Source organism: Schistocerca serialis, chromosome 3 (genome assembly GCF_023864345.2).
Source record: "Schistocerca serialis cubense isolate TAMUIC-IGC-003099 chromosome 3, iqSchSeri2.2, whole genome shotgun sequence".
Lineage (NCBI taxonomy): Eukaryota > Metazoa > Arthropoda > Insecta > Orthoptera > Acrididae > Schistocerca > Schistocerca serialis.
Window position 1 is genome coordinate 960,321,439 of NC_064640.1, and position 20,048 is coordinate 960,341,486.

Here is a 20,048-nt window from a genome sequence, read left to right on the forward strand (position 1 = left end):
TCGTCACCAGCAAGAATTACATCAGGAACTTAATGAAACCCCTGGTAAGAGTAACGATGTTGCTCTTAAAATACACAAGTAGTGGCGTATCGCCTCAGGCAGATTGGCCACAATATAAAAAAATTGCATATTTATGTCAGCAACTGGCAGGATTCACTTAGACACTCTTAAGGTAGTCAATGCCTTGTCACCAGTAAAATCAGATCTTCATAGTGAAGAAACCTCTGGCAAGAGTAAAGACGTTTCACTTAAGATAAGTAACTAGTTGTGTATCGCTTCGGGCAGACTGGCCAAAGTATCTAAAACATGTGTATTTGGTTGAACAACTGGCAGGAATACTATGACTGTCTTAAGGGAGCCAAGGCCTCGTCTCCAGGGCGATTCACATTAGCAACTTCAAGGAACTGCTTGCAAGAATAATGATATATCTCTTAAGATACACAACTGGTGGCGTATCGCTTCAGGCAGACTGGTCACAGTATCAAAAAAATGTGTATTTGGGTGAGCAACTGTGAGGAATCACTATGACCCTCTTAAGGTAGACAATGCCTCGTCACCAGTGGAATCACATCTTCATTGTCAAGAAACCCCTGGAAAGAGAAACTATGTTTCACTTAAGATAAGCATCCGGTGGCGTCTCGTTACAGGCAGACTGGGGACAGTATCTAAAAAATGTCTATTTGGGTGAGAAACTGTCGGGAATCACTATGACTCTCTTAAGGTAGCCAACGCCTCGTCACTATCATAATCACATCAGCAACTTCAAGAAAGCCCTGGCAGGCATAACGATGTTCGTCTTAAGATACACAACTAGTGGCGTATCGCTTCGGGCAGACACCACAGTATCAAAATAATGTGTAATTGGGTGAGCAACTGTCAGGAATCACTATGACTCTCTTAAGGTAGCCAAGGCCTCGTCACTAGCGAGAATCATATCAGGAACTTCAAAAACGCCTGGCAACTGTAACAATGTTCCTCTTAATAAACACAACTAGTGGCGTATCACTTCAGGCAGACTGGCCACAGTATCAAAATAATGTGTATTTGGGTGAGCAACTGTCTGGAATCACTATGACTCTCGTAAGGTAGCCACTGCCTCGTCACCAACGAGAATCACATCAGGAACTTCAAGAAACCGTTGGCAAGAGTAACGATGTTTCTCTTAAGATACGCATGTAGTAGCATATCGCTGGAGGCAGACTGGCTACAGCATTTGAAAAATGTGTATTTGGATGAGCAACTGGCAGAAATCATTATGACTCTCTTAAGGTAGCCAATGCCTCGTCACCATCATAATCACATCAGAAACTTCAAGAAACCCCTGGCAGGAGAAACGATGTTCGTCTTAAAATACACAACTAGTGGTGTATCGCTTCGGGCAGACTGGCCACAGTATCAAAATAATTTGTATTTGGGTGAGCAACTGTCAGGCTTCACTATGACTCTCGTAAGGTAGCCAAGGCCTCGTCACTAGCGAGAATCACATCAGGAACTTCAAAAACCCCTGGCAAGTGTAACAATGGTCCTCTTAATAAACACAACTAGTGGCGTATCACTTCCGGCAGACTGGCCACAGTATCAAAATAATGTGTATTTGGGTGAGCAACTGTCAGGAATCACTATGACCCTCGTAAGGTAGCCAATGCCTCGTCACCAACGAGAATCACATCAGGAACTTCAAGAAACCGTTGGCAAGACTAACGATGTTTCTCTTAAGATACGCATGTAGTAGCATATCGCTGCAGGCAGACTGGCTACAGTATTTAAAAAATGTGTATTTGGAAGAGCAACTGGCAGAAATCATTACGACTCTCTTATGGTAGCCAATGCCTCGTCACCATCATAATCACATCAGAAACTTCAAGAAACCCCTGGCAGGAGAAACGATGTTCGTCTTAAAATACACAACTAGTGGTGTATCGCTTCAGGCAAACTGGCAACAGCATTTAAATATTGGGTAATTCGGTGAGCACCTGGTAGAAATCACTAAGACTCTCATAAGGTAACAAATGCCCGTATCCAGTAGAATCACATGTTCAAAGTCAAGAAACCCCTGGCAAGAATAACGTTCTTTCTCTTAAGATACACAACAACTAGGGTATCACTTCAGGCAAACTGGCCACAGTATCAATCACATGTATATTTGGGTGAGCAACTATCTGGAATCAATATGACTCTCTTAAGGTAGCCAAGGCCTCGTCACTAGCGAGAATCATATCATTAACTTCAAAAACCCCTGGCAAGGGTAACGATGTCCCTCTTACGATACACAACTAGTTGCGTATCGCTTCGGGCAGACTGTTCATAGTATCAAAATAATGTGTATTTGGGTGAGTAACTGTCAGGAATCACTATGACTCTCTTAAGGTAGCCAAAGCCTCGTCACCAGTAGAATGACATCTACAAAGTCAGGAAGCCCCTGACAAAAGTAAAGTTGTTTCACTTAAGATACACAACTAGTGGTTTATCGCTTCAGGCAGACTGGATAGAGGATCTAAAAGAAGTGTATCTGGGTGAGCAACTGGCAGGAATCACTATGACTCTCTTAAAGTTGCCAATGTCTCGTCACCGGTAGTATAACATCTTCACAGTCAGGAAACCCCTGGCAACAGAAACGATGTTTCATTTAAGTTAAACAATTAGTGGCGTATCGCTTTGGGCGGACTAGCCTCAGTATTAAAAAATTTGTATTTGGGTGAGCAACTGGCAGGAATCATTATTACTCTCTTAAGGTTGCCAATGCCTCGTCACCATCATAAACACGTCAGCAACTTCAAGAAACCCCAGGCAGGAGTAACGATGTTCCTCTTAAGGTACACAACTAGTTGCATATCGCTTCAGGCAGACTGGCCACAGCATTTAAAAAATGTGTACTTGCGCGAGCAACTGGCAGGAATACGATGACTCTGTAAAGGTAGCCAATGTCTCGTCACCAGCGAGAATCACATTAGCAACTTTAAGAAACTGCTGGCAAAGTAACGATGTTTCTCTTAAGATACACAACTAGTGGCGTATCACTTCAGGCAGACTGGCCACAGTATTCAAAACATGTGTACTTGCGTGAGCAACTGGCAGGAATACGATGACTCTCTTAAGGTAGCCAATGCCTCGTCACCAGCGAGAATCACATCAGGAACTTAAAGAAACAACTGGAAAGAGTAACGATGTTCCTCTTAAGATACAGAACTAGTGGCAATTCGCATCAGGCAGCCTGGCCACGGTATTAAAAATGTGTATTTGGGTGAGCAACTGGCAAGAATAATTATGACCCTCATAAGATAGCCAATGCCCGTCTCCAGTAGAATCACATCTTCAAAGGCAAGAAATCCCTGGCAAGAGTAACGTCCTTTCTCGTAAGATACACAGCTAGTAGTGTATGGTATCAGGTAGACTGGCCACAGTATCTATCAAATGTGTATATGGGTGAGCAACTGGCAGTTATCCCCGTTACTGTTATAAGGTAGCCAATGTCTCTTCACCAGGAAGAATCACATCAGCAACTTCAAGACACCGCTGGTAAGAGTAACGATGTTTCTCTTAACATACACAACTAGTGGCGTATGGCTTCAGGCAGACTGGCCACAGTACCAAAAATTTGTGTATTTGGGTGAGCAACTGTCAGGAATTACTATGACCCTCTTAAGGTAGCCAATGCCTCATCACCAATAGAATCACATCTCCATAGTCAAGAAACCCCTGGCAAGAGAAACGATGTTTCACTTAAGATAGACAATTAGTGGCATATCGCTTTGGGCAGACTGGACTCAGTATCTGACATATGTTAATTAGCGTGAGATACTGGCATGTATACTATAACTCTCTTAAGATAGGCAAGGCCTCGTTACCAGCGAAAATCACATCAGCAACCTCAAGAGACCGCTGGCAAGAGTAAAGATGTTTCACTTAAGATACACAACTAGTGGTGTATCGCTTCAGGCAGACTGGCCACAGTATCTAAAAAATGTGTATTTGAGTGAGCAACTGGCAGGAATAATTATGACTCTCTTAAGGTAGACAAGGCCTCGTCACCAGCGAGAACCACATCAGGAACTTCAAGAAACCCCAGGCAAGGGTAACGATGTTTCTGTTAAGATACACGACTAGTGGCGTATCGCTTCAGGCAGACTGGCCACAGTATCTATCAAATGTGTATTTGGGTGAGCAACTGGCAGTAATCACCGTTACTCTTATAAGGTAGCGAATGTCTCTTTACCAGGAAGAATCACATCAGCAACTTCAAGAAACCGCTGGTAAGAGTAACGATGTTTCTCTTAAGATACACAACTAGTGGCGTATCGCTTCAGGCAGACTGGCCACGGTATCAAAATATTGTGTATTTGGGTGAGCAACTGTCAGGAATCACTATGACCCTCTTAAGGAAAACAATGCCTCGTCACCAGTAGAATCACATCTACATTGTCAAGAAACCCCTGGAAAGAGAAACTATGTTTCAGTTAAGATAAGCATCTGGTGGTGTTTCGTTTCAGGCAGACTGGGCTCAGTATCTAAAAAATGTCTATTTGGGTGAAAAACTGTCGGGAATCACTGTGACTCTCTTAAGGTAGCCAATGCCTCGTCACTGTCATAATCACATCAGCAACTTCAAGAAGGCCCTGGCAGACATAACGATGTTTCTCTTAAGATACACAACTAGTGGCGTATCGCTTCAGGCAGACTGGCCACAGTATCAAAATAATGTGTATTTGGGTGAGCAACTGTCAGGAATCACTATGACTCTCTTAAGGTAGCCAAGGCTTCGTCACTAGCGAGAATCACATCAGGAACTTCAAAAACCACTGGCAAGTGTAACAATGTTCCTCTTAATAAACACAACAAGTGGCGTATCACTTCAGGCAGATTGGCCACAGTATCAAAATAGTGTGTATTTGGGTGAGCAACTGTCAGGAATCACTATGACTCTCTTAAGGTAGCCAAGGCTTCGTCACCAACGAGAATCACATCAGGAACTTCAAGAAACCGTTGGCAAGAGTAACGATGTTTCTCTTAAGATACGCATGTAGTAGCATATCGCTGCAGGCAGACTGGCTACAGCATTTAAAAAATGTGTATTTGGATGAGCAACTGGCAGAAATCATTATCACTCTCTTAAGGTAGCCAATGCCTCGTCACCATCATAATCACATCAGAAACTTCAAGAAACCCCTGGCAGGAGTAACGATGTTCGTCTTAAAATACACAACTAGTGGTGTATCGCTTCAGGCAAACTGGCAACAGCATTTAAGTAATGGGTAAATCGGTGAGCACCTGGTAGAAATCACGAAGACTCTCATAAGGTAATAAATGCCCGTATCCAGTAGAATCACATGTTCAAAGTCAAGAAACCCCTGGCAAGAATAACGTTCTTTCTCTTAAGATACACAACAACTAGGGTATCACTTCAGGCAAACTGGCCACAGTATCAATCAAATGTGTATTTGGGTGAGCAACTATCAGGAATCAATGTGACTCTCTTAAGGTAGCCAAGGCCCCGTCACTAACGAGAATCACATCAGGAACTTCAAAAACCCCTGGCAAGGGTAACTATGTTCCTCTTAAGATACACAACTAGATGCGTATCGCTTCGGGCAGACTGGCCACAGTATCAAAATAATGTGTATTTGGGTGAGCAACTGTCAGGAATCACTATGACTCACTTAAGGTAGCCACGGCCTCGTCAATAGCGAGTATCACATCAGGAACTTCAAAAACCCCTGGCAAGGGTAACGATGTTCCTCTTAAGATACACAACTAGTGGCGTATCGCTTCAGGCAGACTGGAAACAGTATGAAAAAATTGAGTATTTGGGTTAACAACAGGCGGGAATCACTTAGACTCTGTTAAGGTAGCCAATGCCTCGTCACCAGTAGAATGACATGTACAAAGTCAGGAAATCCCTGGCAACAGTAAAGTTGTTTCACTTAAGATACACAACTAGTGGTTTATCGCTTCAGGCAGACTGGCTAGAGGATCTAAAAGAAGTGTATCTGGGTGAGCAACTGGCAGGAATCACTATGACTCTCTTAAGGTAGTTAATTCCTCGTCACCAGTAGTATAACATCTTCATAGTCAGGAAACCCCTGGCAACAGAAACATTAAAAAATGTGTATTTGGATGAGCAACTGGCTGAAATCATTATGACTGGTAACGCTACCACCCTGCTCGGACGTACGTTAGCTCTATAAAGCCTGTACTGCAATACGTTCACGGGGTTCACCTTATAAACACGGATTTTAGTACATTAGTTGACCGCGTGTACCTAACAGAAGCAAGATCGGACTTATACTCAGTCAATAACTACAGTGATGCATCAAGCAAATGTAAAGTATAATTACTCTTTCGCATGGACAAGAAGTACGCACAGTAGATGCTACCTATTATTAATAATTCGGTCGCCAGCCTACTTAGGCAATGAGTGAGTTTTTCCTTCTACAAGTGGGTGCATGTACAAGCATAACTACACGTAGTAACGTGGCGTTATTTGGCAAAGTTTGGAACCAAAAAAAATCCACTGAACTAAAGTTTTCTCCTTTTGTATTAATTTGGACGAGCTAAATTTACACAACACCACACAGTAATGATTACTACGAACTGCATTTTGTATGTTGGGCAGACTGAAATCGGGCATAGATTGCCCTAGCATCGACAATCTTGAAAATACACACACAATATCAGTATTAATGATGGAAAAACACTAATACACTTAGGATTAATAGAGACTTAGCTTTACTGGTCAAATGTGATCAACACATTTCAAGGTTTGAAAGACTGGTCAAGAGGAGGGGGGGGGGGGGGGGACCCTGAAACTGTTATTGTTGTTAAACTGAAACTATTAAGTACTGAAGGCAAATTAACACTCAAAATAATCAATCTATGGATAACTACTCTTTGGTCTTACTTCTGGATAATTTAACTGTCATTATTTCTGTCTCAAATTAATTAAATAACATCGCTAACTCAATTCAAAAAACTCTCTTCCAATTTAGTCATGCTTTTGTTCTTTACCAACATTTGCAACAACACACAGAACTTTAGACTCCTTTATGGCATAGATTAATCTGCTGATAATTTTCATTAACACTAACATTAAACTTTCAGTTCAGGATACTCGGGTTGCACAATACGAGGTAAGGACCCTGTCTAGGTCAGTGATCAGGATAAGTCACGGCTAAGGCAATGCTGGTAAAAGTCACGTTATTATTGAACAGTCAGAAACATTTTCGACACTGGTCCACACAGATACACTTCTAAAGATGAAATAAATGTTTGAGCTGTGCAAGTCGGTGCGGCGGATGGCGGGCAGCGTGATAGCGAGAAGCACGGCACACATGCAACCACGGCTAAGGCTCTCACTGCAGCGGCACTTTCCTTCTTCTTAGCGTCGTTATATTTCCAACTTTGTGCCTCAGAATATAGCCATGCCAAGTAGTCGTTGGAATCGGTTCATCCGAGGCTCAATGGAATCCACTTTCCCTGGGTAGCCTCCTCGGTACAGTACGTGTACTTCCGAAGGATGCCCAACTCCGACTGTTGCTCGCCTCCGACTGTAATACTGTGCCCGTTGCGCCGAACCGCGGCAGTGTGTGTTTTCCCGCCTCGCCTGCCTCCACCTTTTCCCGCTCCCCTACAGGTAGGGTATTCACCACAGGTTTTCTACTACACATATCCTAATGCATTACCTACGTATGGACCAAGTGTATAAATTACAATTTTCACATCTTACAATAGTTTTAACATTAAATACGCTTTCCTTTGATTACCACATAATTTGAAATCTAACATAAATAATAATATTGGTTTCAAAAGTTGCTCACAGTCTCTTTAACATAACGATACGAACCAAAAAAAAAGTTCAAATCATTGCTTACATTAATTTATCTAAATTCATAAAGAAAAAAATTATTATATGTAAAGTTGTCGTTACACATGCCCCTGTTTCCAGAAAATTTTCTGAAGTCCAAATTTTATGGGAACACTAAATCTTACAATTATACAGTGGTTCCGAATCTTTACTTAATTGTCCAAAAAGATTTACACTACATATTTCCTTTTACTCACTGTATATAGGTTTACACTTTTTTAACACATCAAGAATAATTACTTGTCATTTACTCAAGTGCCTTTTGCACAGTCCAACTTCCCATCATAACATCACTAAAATAGCAGTTTAATCATTTTTTCTAAATTTCTCAAAGAAATAATTTAAGATTCTGGAATACAAACATATAACTACAAAAACAATTGCATATTTTGTATACACAATAAGATAATTTGTAGCTGCTTGTTTTGAATAGCAGTCCATTTTCTTACTTACTAAACAAAACACACACACATATATTCAGAAAATTAACTACACATATTTGCTGCCTATTATGCGGATTTGGGCAGTCCTTTTCACTTCATATTGTCACATCTCCTGGATCACATTTACAATTTTCCATCGATTATTTATCTGCCCTCATTGGTATTTGGCAGTCCTTCATATTATGGTTCATACACTGCCCATTTTCATTTTTGACAGTCCCATCTTTTATCTGGCTGATAGCATTTATCCTTTCTTTTCAGTCCTTTTCTCCATACACTTTTACAGTTACAGTACAATTGGTGATCTGAAACTCACATTACTCGACTTTCGCGCCAATGATCTTCGTCTTCGACTCTTTCGAGAAATGCTTGGAAGCTGCGATGATTGCTTCCTACATACCTCTTTGAATCTTCTGGAAGCTTTTTCTGTAACTCCCAGATAATTCCTGAATCTGATCTTCGGCCTCTTAAATGCGTCAATTTCCGGTACCAATGCTCGCAGAAATCTTTCAAAGAATTCCTGCCCCTGTTATCATGCTGTTTGGCCATGATGAACTCCCGCCATAAATGGTCCTGCTTTTGTTCAGACCAATATTCTTCCGTAAATCTCTGCCTAAATTCTTCGAACGTCATTCGTTCGGTATTTAAATTTATGCCCCAGCGGGTAGCGTCACCTGCTAAGGTGCTAATTACTACATTTATCATTTCCTGATCTGACAAGTGCTCAGGAAATACTCTCTCGCAATTTTTGATAAAATCTAACAGATGCCACCCGTTATGTTTCTTGGCTGGATCGAAGCGTTCCTCGCCTTCTAACAGCTTCGTAATTGGTGTGCCATTACAGACAACACCACACCTCTCTTTAATTTTGCTCTCCAGATCGAAAATTCTGCCTTGAATTTTCGTAGTATTTTGTTTACAATTTTGAACACATCCGGATACTTTTTTACTTAAATCCCTTTCAGTGTCTAAAACTACCTTTTTCAATTGCGATATCCCGTGTTGACATTCGTTTACGATCTCAGTTTTAAGACCGAAAACTTTTTCGTCTACCTTAGTTTCAACCAGAGGTTCTACTTTCTCTTGGATGTTGAGAATTTCAACATCGAATCTACTATTAATGTTTCCAATTTCCTCCTGCATAGTATCCATATTTCTGTTAATGGTATCAATTTCAAGTTTCAGTGTATTTACCACAGAACTTAAATTACACACTTTTTGTTCTACCTGTTCTATTAGTTTACAAATTTTAATTCCCTGTCCTTCGACCTGTGCTTTAATTTGATCCACCTGTGTTTTGAGTTGCTCGTCAACGTATGTTTTAAGCTGCTCATTCTGTGTTTTGAGCTGCTCGTCAACGTGCGTTTTAAGCTGCTCGTTCTGTATTTTGAGCTGCTCACTCTGTCCTGCAATTTGTTTGGTTAATTGTTCAAATCAATCGTTCATGTTTAAAATTTTCACACTGTTTTGTTCTACGGAATCGGTGTGTTCCGATCCTACTTCTAACGTTTCTTTCGGTTCTTTCTTTATCAGTGATGAATCAAATATGTCAGTGGATTCGTTCACGTACCCACTATCATCTACAAGTCACCCTCTTCTTTCTGTTTTGTCCCTTGCTGTATTCGAGACGATCTCGACATTTCAACCTGTTCGTTGACGTGTTCGTGGTATTGTAAGTACGCCAATTGTCTTCCGCTAACGCCATCTGTTATCTGGCCGCGTAAACTCTGGCTACTGCCAGACGCATTCTCCCTTTCACTTTGCGCATCTACCCTGCCTACGTTCCTGTCCATATTGAATGCCAACTATACCACACTATTATACTTGACTCACACTGCAGTTTATTTTACTGACTTTTATTGCAATTCGTGCCACTGAACATCCACTGTTCGGTATTTACATTAATTTGTAACCGACAACAGCTGGATGTCCTGTCACCGGGAAGCCACTTGTAACGCTACCGCCCTGCTCGGACGTACGTTAGCTCTATAAAGCCTGTACTGCAATAAGTTCACGGGCTTCACCTTATAAACAAGGATTTTAGTACATTAGTTGACCGCGTGTACCTAATGGAAGCAAGATCGGCACTTATACTCAGTCAATAACTACAGTGATGCATCAAGCAAATGTAAAGTATAATTACTCTTTCGCATGGACAAGAAGTACGCACAGTAGATGCTACCTATTATTAATAATTCGATCGCCAGCCTACTTACGCAATGAGTGAGTTTTTCCTTCTACAAGTGGGTGCATGTACAAGCATAACTACACGTAGTAACGTTGCGTTATATGACAAAGTTTGGAACCAAAAAAAATCCACTGAACTAAAGTTTTCTCCTTTTGTATTAATTTGGACGAGCTAAATTTACACAACACCACACAGTAATGATTACTACGAACTGCATTTTGTATGTTGAGCAGACTGAAATCAGGCATAGATTGCCCTAGCATCGACAATCTTGAAAGTACACACACAATATCACTATTAATGATGGAAAAACCCTAGTACACTTAGGATTAATATAGACTTAGCTTTACTGGTCATATCTGATCAACACATTTCAAGGTTTGAAAGAATGCACAAGAGAAGGGGGGGGGGGGGACCCTGAAACTGTTATGGTCGTTAAACTGAAACTATTAAGTACTGAAGGCAAATTAACACTCAAAATTATCAATCTATGGATAACTACTCGTTTGTCTTACTTCTGGATAATTTAACTGTCATTATTTCTGTCTCAAATTAATTAAATAACATCGCTAACTCAATTCAAAAAACTCTCTTCCAATTTAGTCATGCTTTTGTTCTTTACCAACATTTGCAACAACACACAGAACTTTAGACTCCTTTATGGCATAGATTAATCTGCTGATAATTTTCATTAACATTAACATTAAACTTTCAGTTCAGGATACTCGGGTTGCACAATACGAGGTAAGTACCCTGTCTAGGTCAGTGATCAGGATAAGTCACGGCTAAGGCAATGCTGGTAAAAGTCACGTTATTATTGAACAGTCAGAAACATTTTCGACACTGGTCCACACAGATACACTTCTAAAGATGAAATAAATGTTTGAGCTGTGCAAGTCGGTGCGGCGGATGGCGGGCAGCGAGATAGCGAGAAGCACGGCACACATGCAAGCACGGCTAAGGCTCTCACTGCAGCGGCACTTTCCTTCTTCTTAGCGTCGTTATATTTCCAACTTTGTGCCTCAGAATATAGCCATGCCAAGTAGTCGTCGGAATCGGTTCATCCGAGGCTCAATGGAATCCACTTTCCCTGGGTAGCCTCCTCGGTACAGTACGTGTACTTCCGAAGGATGCCCAACTCCGACTGTTGCTCGCCTCCGACTGTAATACTGTGCCCGTTGTGCCGAACCGCGCCAGTGTGCGTTTTCCCGCCTCGCCTGCCTCCACCTTTTCCCACTCCCCTACAGGTAGGGTATTCACCACAGGTTTTCTACTACACATATCCTAATGCGTTACCTACGTATGGACCTAGTGTATTAATTACAATTTTTACATCTTACAATAGTTTTAACATTAAATACACTTTCCTTTGATTACCACATTATTTGAAATCTAACATAAATAATAATATTCATTTCAAAAGTTGCTCACAGTCTCTTTAACATAACGATACGAACCAAAAAAAAAAGTTCAAAACATTGCTTACTTTTGTGGCGGTGTTCGTAGCGACAAGCAATTCCCTGTAGAAACGGCTTACGAAGTCACCGCCACACTTTTAATAGCGGGCCGACCGGTCCGCTGGAACAGTGAACAGAAAGATGAAAACCCAAACACTCGGATTAAATAAAAGTCGGTACTTATCTTCATTAACGAAGATACAGCACACACAATAGTGAACTCCGTGTCTACAGAAATCTGTCTAGTTCGAGTCGGAGCGGCTAGGTCAGCGTCAGCTGACGACAAACAACAACTCTGCTGCGATGAACCCACGACTCACTAGCAAGTACACAATTCGGTGGCGAGTATACAACTGAGCGGCGAATACAGAACTGTTCTAGCGCTCGCGACTGCAGCGCTTAAGAAGCCAGAAGCCAGCGGTGGCGCGCGCAGACTTGCGGCGATTTCCTGTCTCCCTGGCGCTGCTTATGCGGATGGCGTCCGGACCTTGATGCTGCCAACCTTTTGGCAGCGGGCTCGGGTGGCATTACTGGCAAGGATATAACACTCCTCCCCCCCAAATCGCCGCACCGTCGTTGAATAATGACGTGGCGAGCGTCGACGGCGGGGGAGGGGTCTGGCCGCAGGCGTAGCAGAAGAGACCGGGGCGGAGACTTGTCGGTGGCAGTCCCCGGTCCGCACCCCAGCATTGGCTGCGCGGGGCCTCGGGAAACACCGACTGAAAACCGAGGTCAGGGTGCACGCCTGTGACCACGGGCGCAGCTTCTGGTACTGGACGCGACGGGGCGTCGGGACCCACGACGAGAGGCAGCGTCTCCTGACGCTGCGTCGACGGCTGCTGAGTGGGCGCCGGACAAGGCGCTGCGGTGTCAGACTCCTTGGGGGTGCCCAAGGAAAGCGGCTGCAGGACAGGCTGCACAGCCACCGCTTGGGACGGCGGCCCGGCTGAGGGGTCGACGTCCATCAGCTCCGAAGGCGGTGGCGACTGAAGAGGGACCGCAGGCGCCGGAGCGACTACCTGGGGCGCTCCCGGATGAAGCTGCGCGGGAGGCATCAACGGGACGGGCTGTCGGCGTGGTAGCGGCGACGGCTGCTGCTGCTGCCCTGGGGGCGGCAGCGAAGTCGGAAGGCGCGGCTGGAACCCGCCGCGGACCAAATCTGTGAACAAAGAACGAGCGGCAGAATCCGGGCGCCAGCGCGGCGCAACTGGTTCTGATGCCTCCGGTGCACCCCAGTAGCACCTTGAACAGTATAAAAACCGCGACCCTGGACACGTAGGACGGTACCACGTTCCCAACGACGGCGACCGTGATAAACTCTGAAAAAAACGGCGTCGTTGCGCTGAAAACGCGTGCGATGCTCAGAAGCGGCGCGTCGATCCGGGGGGTGCAACAACCGTAGTAGGGTGCGATGACGACGGCCGTGGAGAAGCTCCGCAGGCGAGGGGCCGTCGCGTGGCGTGGTCCGGTACGACGATAGGAACGTGATGAGGGCCTGCTGACGAGAGTGCGTAGCACGAAGGCGGTCCATATGTTCCTTGAAAGTGCGTACAAAACGTTCCGCTGCACCATTCGATTGAGGGTGGAACGGCGGAGTAAGAACATGGCGAATGCCATTGGCAGAACAAAAACTTTCAAATTCAGCAGAGGTAAATTGTGGACCATTGTCAGACACTAAAACTTCTGGAAGACCCTCAATACAAGAAATTGAAGTCAACGCCTGGATAGTTTGTGCAGACGTTGTAGACTGCATGGGCACAACAAACGGAAAATTACTAAATGCATCTATCACGATGAGCCAACGAGAATTCCAATATGGACCAGCGAAATCAATATGTACTCGCTGCCAGGGACCGGCAGGGCGTGCGCACTCAAAATAGCGTTGAGGCGGAGCAGCTTGGTGTTCGGCACACGTCGAACAATCTGTAGACATCTGCGTAATCTGCTTATCAATGCCGATCCATGTACAATGACGGCGGGCAAGCTGCTTGGTGCGGACCACTCCCCAATGACCTTTATGCAACAGGTCGAGGACCTTGGATTGGAGCACTTGGGGAACCACTACACGAAGCTGGTCATTCTCGGTGCGTAACAGGAAAACTCCGTGCGAAACAGATAACAGATGACGTTGCGGATAATAGCGACGAACCACAGGATCCGATATGTCCTTTGCCTTGGACGGCCAACCACGTTGAACAAAACGTACTAGTAAACTCAGATGAGGATCCGTAGCTGTCTCACGTGCCACCTGACGATAATCAATCGGAAAATCCCGGAGGGATTGATGCTCATCGGCGTCAATCTGATGGCAAGAGTCTTCAGAGGAATCGAAGACATCATCCGCAGCAATCGGCAATCTAGAAAGCGCGTCAGCGTTTGCATGCTGAGCAGTAGGGCGATACAGTATCTCATACTGGTATTGTGATAACAAAAGAGCCCAACGTTGTAGTCTCTAAGCTGTCCGCTGAGGAACTGGTTTAGACGGATGAAACAGTGACGTCAGGGGCTTGTGATCTGTTACTAAATAGAATGGTCTACCATAGAGGTAGTGATGGAATTTTGTGACACCGAACACAATAGCCAACGCTTCCTTGTCCAATTGGCTATAATTACACTGAGCTTTGTTTAGCAATTTAGATGCGAACGCAATAGGACGTTCGGTGTTACCGACTCGGTGAGACAACACAGCACCGAGGCCGAAAGAAGAGGCATCACAAGCTAACACCAGAGGCTTGTTAGGGTCGTAACGGACCAGACAACGATCATTCAATAAAGCCTCTTTAAGCTGCTGAAAGGCTGATTGGCAATCAGCTGACCACACAAACGGAACATTCTTACGGCGGAGACGATGCAACGGTGCAGCAATCTGTGATGCATTAGGTATAAACCTAATATAATACGTCAATTTGCCAAGAACTGCTTGCAATTCATGCAGATTGCGAGGGGCGGGCAAATCACGAATAGCTGCTAAATGTGACTGGGAGGGATGAATGCCTTGAGCATTAATAACATGTCCCAGATACTCCATCTCCGTAAGGAAAAATGAACATTTATCGATGTTGCAACGTAGGCCTGCCTGAGACAACACTTTAAACAAACACTCCAAATTACTGAAATGTTCAGCAGGCGTCCGACCGGACACAACAATATCGTCTAAATAGTTGCAACACGATGGCACATTAGCCAGAAGTTGTGACAAAAAACGCTGAAAAACAGCTGGAGCTGACGCACAACCAAAAGGCAAACGCAGAAAACGGAACAACCCCAACGACGTGTTTATGACAAAATACTGTTGTGATTGCTCGTCGAGGGGCAATTGCAAATATGCTTCACGGAGATCAATTTTGGAAAAGAAACGAGCTTCCCCTAACTTATTCATCAGCTCGTCCGGTCTAGGCAAAGGAAAAGAATCAATGACAGTCTGAGGATTAACTGTCGACTTAAAATCAGCACACAAACGTAACTTGCCGGACGGTTTCTTTATAATAACTAAGGGAGAAGCCCACTGGCTCGCTGAAACGGGTTGAATAACACCGTTGTTTTACCAACGACGAAGTTCATCTTCTACAGGTGCCCGGAGGGCGTGAGGCACTGGACGAGCACGAAAAAATCGAGGCTGAGCATTATCTTTTAACGTAATATGAGCGGCAAAGTTCGCAGCACAACCTAGTTCGTCTTTAAATATGTCACTGTATCGTTTACACAAATCGGTTATGCTGTCTTGAGGAACAACAACAGAATTAATTTGCAACACATTGTCTTGGATTGACAGGCCAAACAAGTCAAAACAGTCTAATCCGAAAATGTTTACACTGTCTGTAGCGCGGAGCACTGTGAATGAAACTGTTTTTGTATTGCCACGGAATGTGGCTGGCACGCTACATACACCTAACACGGGAATGTGTTCGCCACTATAAGTAGCCAAAGAATGTTTTGCCGCTGAAAGTTTAGGGCGGCCGATAGCCGCATACGTAGCACTATTTATGAGAGTCACAGACGCACCAGTGTCTAATTGAAAATTGAAGGTCTTATCCTGGATGCGTAGCTTCACAAATAGTTTATTACACTGTCTCTGGATCGGTGCAGTGGAGGCGGAAGACACAAAATCAGCGCGTTTAGCGAGTGTTCGCTGCTTACGACAACTCGTGGGTTGGGCGGGTGGAACAACAACTCCCGCGACACTTGCAGTCTGTACATTACTTTTTACAGCGTTTGAATTACGCTTGGGTCGCATAGCAGAGGGCTGGGTGGGTGGCTTATTCCGAACAAGTTTATTACCCACACGAACCGTGGAAGAGTCTTTAAACGCGACCTTCTGGGCGGGCTGGCTTTGAAGAACATGAATATCCATGGGCTGGGCAGCACTAGAATTGTTCTTGCGTTTACGCAAACAAACAGTCTGGATGTGTCCTTTCCTTTGACAAAAGTGACAAACCGCGTTTCTTAACGGGCAACGTTCACGAGGATGAGCAAGAACACACTTAGGGCAAGACTTAACTCTATCATTTCGCATACGCGGCTGACGAATGTGTTTAACATGACGCGGCCGGCTAGTGTTTACAGTCTGACTCTGCCGGTGGGGCCGCGGGCGTGACATGCTTAGCACAGGCAATTTGAGAAATACATGGCTGATCTAACTCACACTCAGCATAGTCAAAAGTATCTTGGGCTTCAATGATGTTCATCACAGTCTCTAATGACGGGTCAGGCAACTTTAAGATAGCAGCACGAATACGAGAATCTGCAATGTTTTGAGTAATAGCGTCTCGTAACATGACATCACTGTAGGAAGCTCCACACACACAATTAAATCGGCACTGACGGGTGAGGCCCCGTAAATCTGTTAACCACTGTTTATTAGATTGATGAGGCAGTTTCTTTAATCTAAAGAACTTGAATCTGGCTGCTGCCACATGAACTCGCGACTCGAAATACTCAGCAAGCTTGTTAACAACAACGTCATAGTCTAAAGCTTCTGGCTTGGATTCCGGGAACAACTTACAAAGTAGTCGATAGACTTCCACGCCTGCAGTGGAAATTAAATAAAGCTGCCGCTCAGTACCTGTGATTTTGTAGACTGTCATGTGCGCCTGCAACTGCGCGAAATATTCTCGCCATTCATCTCGTGATGCATCAAAAGCACGGAAAGGTGGTGCTGCCTGTGCTTGTTCCTTTTGTGTTGGAGGATTAGCCGCTTGTTTGGCGATTGCTTCCACCAGACTTTGTATTTGCTGACTCTGTAACAAGAGCAACTGTTGTAATTCGGCAGACATAGTGAACACAAATTAAACGAGCCCCCAAAATTTTATCGCTATAATTAGTATAACCAGAAACAAGTTGAACCAGCCCTGCACACGAGTTCGGAAGTCCTCGTCGCCAGTTTTGTGGCGGTGTTCGTAGCGACAAGCAATTCGCTGTAGAAACGGCTTACGAAGTCACCGCCACACTTTTAATAGCGGGCCGACCGGTCCGCTGGAACAGTGAACAGAAAGATGAAAACCCAAACACTCGGATTAAATAAAAGTCGGTACTTATCTTCATTAACGAAGATACAGCACACACAATAGTGAACTCCGTGTCTACAGAAATCTGTCTAGTTCGAGTCGGAGCGGCTAGGTCAGCGTCGGCTGACGACAAACAACAACTCTGCTGCGATGAACACACGACTCACTAGCAAGTACACAATTCGTTGGCGAGTATACAACTGAGCGGCGAATACAGAACTGTCCTAGCGCTCGCGACTCCAGCGCTTAAGAAGCCAGAAGCCAGCGGTGGCGCGCGCAGACTTGCGGCGATTTCCTGTCTCACTGGCGCTGCTTATGCGGACGGCGTCCGGACTTTGATGCTGCCAAACTTTTGGCAGCGGGCTCGGGTGGCATTACTGGCTAGGATATAACACTTACATTAATGTAACTAAATTCATAAATAAAAAAATTATTATATGTACAGTTGTCGTTACAAACTCTCTTAAGGTAGCCAATGCCTCGTCACCATCATAATCACATCAGAAACTTCAAGAAACCCCTGGCAGGAGTAACGATGTTCGTCTTAAAATACACAACTAGTGGTGTATCACTTCAGGCAAACTGACAACAGCATTTCAATAATGTGTATTTCGGTGAGCACCTGGTAGAAATCACTAAGCCTCTCATAAGGAAACAAATGCCCGTATCCAGTAGAATCACATGTTCAAAGTCAAGAAACCCCTGACAAGAATAACGTTCTTTCTCATAAGATACACAACAACTAGCGTATCACTTCAGACAGACTGGCCACAGTATCAATCAAATGTGTATTTGGATGAGCAATTATCAGGAATCAATATGTCTCTCTTAAGGTAGCCAAGGCCTCGACCCTAGCGAGAATCACATCAGGAACTTCAAAAACCCCTGGCAAGGGTAACTATGTTCCTCTTAAGATACACAACTAGTGGCGTATCGCTTTGGGCAGACTGGCCACAGTATCAAAATAATGTGTATTTGGGTGAGCAACTGTCAGGAATCACTATGAATCTCTTAAGGTAGCCAAGGCCTCGTCAATAGCGAGAATCACATCAGGAACTTCAAGAAACCGTTGGCAAAAGTAACGATGTTTCTCTTAAGATACGCATGTAGTAGCATATCGCTGCAGGCAGACTGGCTACAGTATTTAAAAAAATGTGTATTTGGATGAGCAACTGGCAGAAATCATTATGACTCTCTTAAGGTAGCCAATGCCTCGTCACCAACATAATCACATCGGAAACCTCAAGAAACCCCTGGCAGGAGTAACGATGTTCGTCTTAAAATACACAACCAGTGGTGTATCGCTTCAAGCAAACTGGCAACAGCATTTAAATAATGTGTATTTCGGAGAGCACCTGGTAGAATTCACTAAGACTCTCATAAGGTAAAAAATGCCCGTATCCAGTAGAATCACATGTTCAAAGTCAAGAAACCCCTGGCAAGAATAACATTCTTTCTCTTGAGATACACAACAACTAGGGTATCACTTCAGGCAGACAGGTCACAGTATCAATCAAATGTGTATTTGGGTGAGCAACTGTCAGGAATCACTATGACTCTCTTAAGGTTGCCACGGCCTCGTCACTAGCGAGAATCACATCAGGAACTTCAAAAACCCCCGGCAAGGGTAACGATGTTCCTCTTAAGATACACAACTAGTGGCGTATCGCTTCAGGCAGACTGGCCACAGTATTCAAAAAATGTGTACTTGCGCGAGCAACTGGCAGGAGTACGATGACTCTCTTAAGGAAGCCAATGCCTCGTCACCATCGAGAACACATTAGCAACTTCAAGAAACCGCTGGCAAGAGTAACGATGTTTCTCTGAAGATACACAACTAGTGGCGTATTGCTTCAGGCAGACTGGAAACAGTATCAAAAAATTGTGAATTTGGGTGAACAACAGGCGGGAATCACTTAGACTCTCTTAAGGTAGCCAATGCCTCGTCACCAGTAGAATGACATCTACAAAGTCAGTAAACCCCTGGCAACAGTAAAGTTGTTTCACTTAAGATACACAACTAGTGGTGTATCGCTTCAGGCAGGCTGGCCACAGGATTGAAATAATATGTATTTCGCGAGCAACTGGTAGAAATAGCTACGATTCTCTTAAGGTAACCAATCCCCGTTTCCAGTAGAATCACATGTTCAAAGCCAAGAAACCCCTGGCAAGATTAACGTTCTTTCTCTTAAATACACAACAACTAGTGTATCGCTTCAGGCAGACTGGCCACAGTATCTAACAAATGTGTATTCGGGAGAGCAACTGGCAGGAATCACCAAGACTCTCATTAGGTACCCAATGTCTCGTCACCAGCGAGAATCATATCAGCAACTTCAAGATTCCGCTGGCAGGAGTAACGGTGTTTCTCTTAAGATACCCATCTAGTGGCGTATCACTTCAGGCAGACTGGCCACAGTTACTAAATAATGTGTATTTGGGTGAGCAATAGGCAAGAATCACTATGACCCCTCTTAAGGTAGCCAATGACTCGTCACCACCGACAGTCACGTCAGCAACTTCAAGAAACCCCTGGGAAGAGTTACGACGTTTCTCTTAAGATACACAACTAGTGTCGTATCGCTTCGGGCAGACTAG

At 44.1% G+C, this 20,048-nt stretch overlaps 1 protein-coding gene across 1 annotated transcript; it reads right to left on the minus strand.

Moving 5' to 3' along the window:
* Positions 1-5,735: 5,735 nt before the first annotated feature.
* On the minus strand, positions 5,736-17,219 carry LOC126471344 (proline-rich protein 2-like). The gene is made up of 3 exons (XM_050099465.1): positions 17,009-17,219; positions 12,518-13,105; positions 5,736-5,773 (listed from the first exon to the last, which is right to left on the minus strand). The coding sequence occupies exons 1-3, from the start codon at positions 17,217-17,219 to the stop codon at positions 5,736-5,738; spliced, it is 837 nt and encodes a 278-aa protein (XP_049955422.1).
* Positions 17,220-20,048: the final 2,829 nt, after the last annotated feature.

Excerpts from the sequence above, each read along its gene's own strand:
- LOC126471344 (XM_050099465.1), bottom strand. The coding sequence starts at position 17,219 with ATGTCTGCCGAATTACAACAGTTGCTCTTGTTACAGAGTCAGCAAATA. Across the intron at positions 13,106-17,008 it reads GACAGTCTACAAAATCACAG|ATTTGGTCCGCGGCGGGTTC; the intron begins GTACTGAGCGGC and ends CTTTGTTCACAG. Across the intron at positions 5,774-12,517 it reads CACGTCATTATTCAACGACG|TCTGCCTGAAGCGATACGCC; the intron begins GTGCGGCGATTT and ends TACTGTTTCCAG.